This window comes from Electrona antarctica (assembly GCF_951216825.1).
Source record: "Electrona antarctica genome assembly, chromosome: 6".
NCBI lineage: Eukaryota > Metazoa > Chordata > Actinopteri > Myctophiformes > Myctophidae > Electrona > Electrona antarctica.
Window position 1 is genome coordinate 23,073,433 of NC_136811.1, and position 4,363 is coordinate 23,077,795.

At 49.0% G+C, this 4,363-nt stretch overlaps 1 protein-coding gene across 1 annotated transcript; it reads left to right on the top strand.

The window, feature by feature from the left end:
* The first annotated feature begins 2,519 nt into the window (after nt 1-2,519).
* Nucleotides 2,520-3,773, top strand: LOC306924473 (SAP30-binding protein-like). Its single transcript, XM_079502990.1, has one exon. It carries the CDS (start codon nt 2,525-2,527, stop codon nt 3,413-3,415), a length of 891 nt encoding a protein of 296 aa, XP_079359116.1. The 5' UTR covers nt 2,520-2,524; the 3' UTR covers nt 3,416-3,773.
* The last annotated feature ends 590 nt before the right edge of the window (nt 3,774-4,363 follow it).

The following is a 4,363-nucleotide window of genomic DNA, read 5'->3' on the forward strand; positions in this document are numbered from 1 at the left end:
TTATATGTCCTCGCCCCTTTTCTGTCTTTCCCCATCCCTCTTGTGTCACTCCCTCAACTCCTTCAAGACCTCTTTCTCCATCTCCTATTTGCACTCTAACATGCATCCTTCTTCTATCCTTCCCCCACTTTCACCATCATCTATCTATCCCTCCATCCTCCCTCCCTCCCTCTGTCCTCTCTCACTATGCCAGCTCCAGTCTGTCTCCACTGGTCCAGCCTGAACCAACAGACCTCTAATCCCAGGATCACCTCTCGTCGCTGGGGGACAGTGGGTTAGGATCAGACCCCCCGCTTCCAGCTCCAGGAATCTCCAGGCTGTCACTCGTGGTAGGACCATGTGACATATAATGCCCTCACAGAGAGAAAGAGAAAGAGAGGGGCAGAGGGGGAGAGAGAGTTCAGAGACAAAGATAATAGTGAGGCAGTGGAGGGAGATTTTCCGTTCTCACACAGCAAGACATACACACTTGTCTATGCAATTACAACTAGAAATGCACTCTGTCGAGGCGCCTTGTACACAAGTAGGCCATACATGGCCTACTTGTGCGCAAGCAGAGCGCGCAAGTACTGCTACTAACTAATGTCTATTACAATTGCTGTTCTAAATCCTTAGACCCGTTATTGACCTTATACCAACCTTGAAACTTGAAACTTAGTTTCATCAACAGCCAATAAGGGACCACCATTCTTACCCCAACATACACGCCCAGCCGATCACCAAACCTACCTTAGTTACGTCATCAAGAATGGTGGTCCCTTATTGGCCGGTGGACAACACCGACATACGGTGGACAACACAGACATACATACCCAGCCGATCGCAGTACTTGCGCGCTCTGCATGTGCAAGTAACGACAACAGCATGATTGGCTGTATACTGGATACTGTCTATCGTCACTGTCGGGGGGACAACCTCGTTTATATTTTGTTTTCTTTAAATAGAGCAATGCCCTTGGTCACACTTTATATTAACCACGTGTCTTATTGCGACCGCAGGTCACAGTTAACTATGAAATCGTGCATTTCCCGTCAGTTGGTCACGTCAGTTGGTCACACCCAGTTAACTATGAAATCGTGCATTTCTTGTCAGTTGGTCACGCCCCATATATGGTCACGCCTAGTGACATCACGTGATGTCGTCAATATTAAGCACATATATGGAGATCCCTGATGTCATCAATATTGGCCAGCATCTTCCCTCAAAACCTTAGATCTCCATATATGTATGGAGCTGACCTGTTGTGACATTCCATATGCTGATCCTCCCCATCCATCCTTCCTCTTCGATGTCTCCTTTTTGACTGATACCTGTCCATTTAAACTCTAGACGGGCCTGCCCCAAAGTTATTAGTGCAGCCCTGCCCGGCAGCTGACGAAAACTAGAGTTCTCAACAGGCCAGAAAATTAAGGCCCGGCCCTACCTGGGCCCTCATCAAACCCTGTACACTCAAGACACTGCCCCCGCTGCCACACTTGAAATTTGAAATGAAAAGAGAGATTAGATCTCCATATATGGAGCTGACCTGTTCTGAAATTCCATATGTTGATCTGACCTCATCAAACCCTGTACACTCAAGACACTCTCCATATATGGCCAGTACAGAATTCATTCCATATGTTGATCTGACCCCCCATGCCAAAGTGCCAGCGCTCGCCCAGCAGTCTGCTGTCACCCAGGAGGATATGTTGATCTGACCCCCCATTCCAAAGCGCCAGCACTCGCTGCGTGCACGTGCACTAACTAATGTCTATTAGACTTTGTGCACCTCTCGCCCTCAGGCATCTTACATCGTACTGGTGCTATTAAAATTGGCTAATGGGAGAGCGGGTAGGCCGATTGGCCGGGCGGACCTGTGACGTCACTATAAGTCTAAGACGTGACTCGGTGTGCTTTGTCATCATAGTACCCGTTGTACCCATCTGTACCGGTATCTGTCCCTTTTGTGCCTATATAATATGTCTGTTTCTGTCTGTGTACAGTATGCCCATATATGGAGATATTTGTATCCGTCACTGTCAGTCCTTGTCACTTTTATGCCCATATATGGAGATATTTGTATCCGTCACTGTCAGTCCTTGTCACTTTTATGCCCATATATGGGCATATTTCTGGACAAAACTGGCTTAGTCATCGTGACAAGCCTGGTCGGAGAATATATAGAGGGTCGGCTTCAGGGAGAAGGCAGAAGTCGAAGCATCCTGGTTTAAATTCTAACCGGACACCACTGCGGGGGTCCTAACCTAAGTAATCAGCAATAGAGCCTTGAGCTATCTTATAAGTATATTCATTGTGATTTGCAAACTACTATTTGTACTGTGCATTTGATAACATTATCCCACTGTCGTATATTCTCCAAGTCTAATTAGGTATAGACTTTTGCTGCTTTAAATTCAATTGAAGTGTTATCCTATTTGTGTGTGCATTCGATTTGCCGTACCATCTTTTTATTGGTTGAAGTGTGTAGTGTAATTATTTAGGGTTGCATTTCGTTTATGCGACGCGTGTAAGGATAGAGACAGAAATGGCGAGTGCTAAAAGGAGTGCACTTCTCTCATCTTTAGTGGCTTATGGGGACGATTCTGAGCCCGATTCAGAACCCGAAACAGACGATCCAGAAGAGGACCGTGGAGGGGGCCTAGTCTCGTCAAGTTATGGTGATGAAGACGGGACCCGGCTGGACGATCCTGATGATAGGCGATCTGGAGATGAAGACAGTAGAGACAGTTCCCGCAACTCGGAGGTCACCGAAGCAGAAAGGAGAGATCCGAATGAGCTAGTTGCTCTTTTCTCAGAGAAGGTCAGGAACATGTCGCCTGATCAGATCAGGATCCCGCCCGAGCCTCCCGGACACTGCGCTAGCCATCTTCAGGAGAAGATCTGTAAGCTCTATGAGAGGAAGCAACAAGGAGATTTTGACACAAATAACCACATCCAGAAGAAGAAAGAGTTCCGAAACCCAAGTATTTACGAGAAACTCATTCAGTTCTGCGGTATAGACGAGTTGGGGACCAACTACCCAAAAGATATGTTTGATCCTCACGGATGGTCAGAAGACTCTTACTATGAAGCTCTAGCCAAGGCACAGAAAGTGGAGATGGACAAACTGGAGAAAGCCAAGAAAGAGAGGACCAAGATTGAGTTTGTGACCGGTACCAAGAAGGGCACCACCAACCCCTCTGTCCCAGCAGCCTCCACCACCAGCACCGCCAGCACCACAGCCACAGCAGAGGCCCGGAAGAGGAAAAGCAAGTGGGACTCTGCTGTCCCTATGACCCTCGCCTCACAACAACCCGGTGTCCTCACCACCGGCGCCTCGTCCATGCCAGGGGTCGTCTCTGTGACGACCACCGCCAGCGGCACCAAGACAACTATCTCTGCTGTAGGAACCATCCTGAAGAAAGCAAAACAATGAAGAAGTGTGGGAGAATCTGTGTGTGTGTATTGAGAGAGTGAGTGAGTGAGTGAGTGGCTGAGAGTATGAAGTGTGCACATTGTTTCAATGTTACTTCTAAATGTAAACATTGCAAGTCTAGAGAGAGAGAGAGAACTGAACTGATGGGCACTTATTATGCATTTTTATGCACGCATCGTGCATTTTTTTAATGCACAGCTTTCAAAGGCCCTCTGCTACACAAAGACCCACTCTCCACGCCGCTGCCTTTGATCTCTGGTATTGATTGTGTCTAAACGCCCAACTTTAAACCAATAGTGAAGTTACCCGTGTGGAACCATTTTAAATATTTGATGTCAATGATTTGTACATTAAGCAGAGTCACCATGACCGCTTGACAGCTGCCTATACCCAGGTGAAGAGCAATGCTTCCCAACGCCAGGCCTGGGATCAAGCCCGCTACAACAAGAAGGCCCGAGCGCTCCCTTTGTTGCCAGGCGAACGGGTCCTGGTGAGGAACTTCCGGCGGCGCGCCCAAGGGAAGCTCGCCCCACGCTGGGTTCCAGACCCCTATGTGATCCTCTCACAGTTACGTCCTGAACAACCGGTTTACGTAATTCGGCCTGAGGGCAGGGGGGGCCCCACTCGTACCCTCCATCGCAACAATCTGCGGCCATGCCCTGCAGACATTGGGGAGAGGCCAGAGGAGCCCGAACCCCATACCCGTCCTGAAGAACCCCCAGGGGAATCCAACAGCCCCACTATCCCCCTGCTCCCATGGTCTGCACCCAACCTTAATTCCCCAACAGTTCCCAACCGCCCATTAGTACCCCTGATTCCACCCCCTGAACCTACCCAAGTCGAGCCTGAAGTAGGACCCATTGGCCCTGATGTCAGAACAGTGCCCATTCCACTACTAGAAGAGCCCCTTATGCCTCCTGCTCCTGAACTGGCAGATGCCCCTGGCCC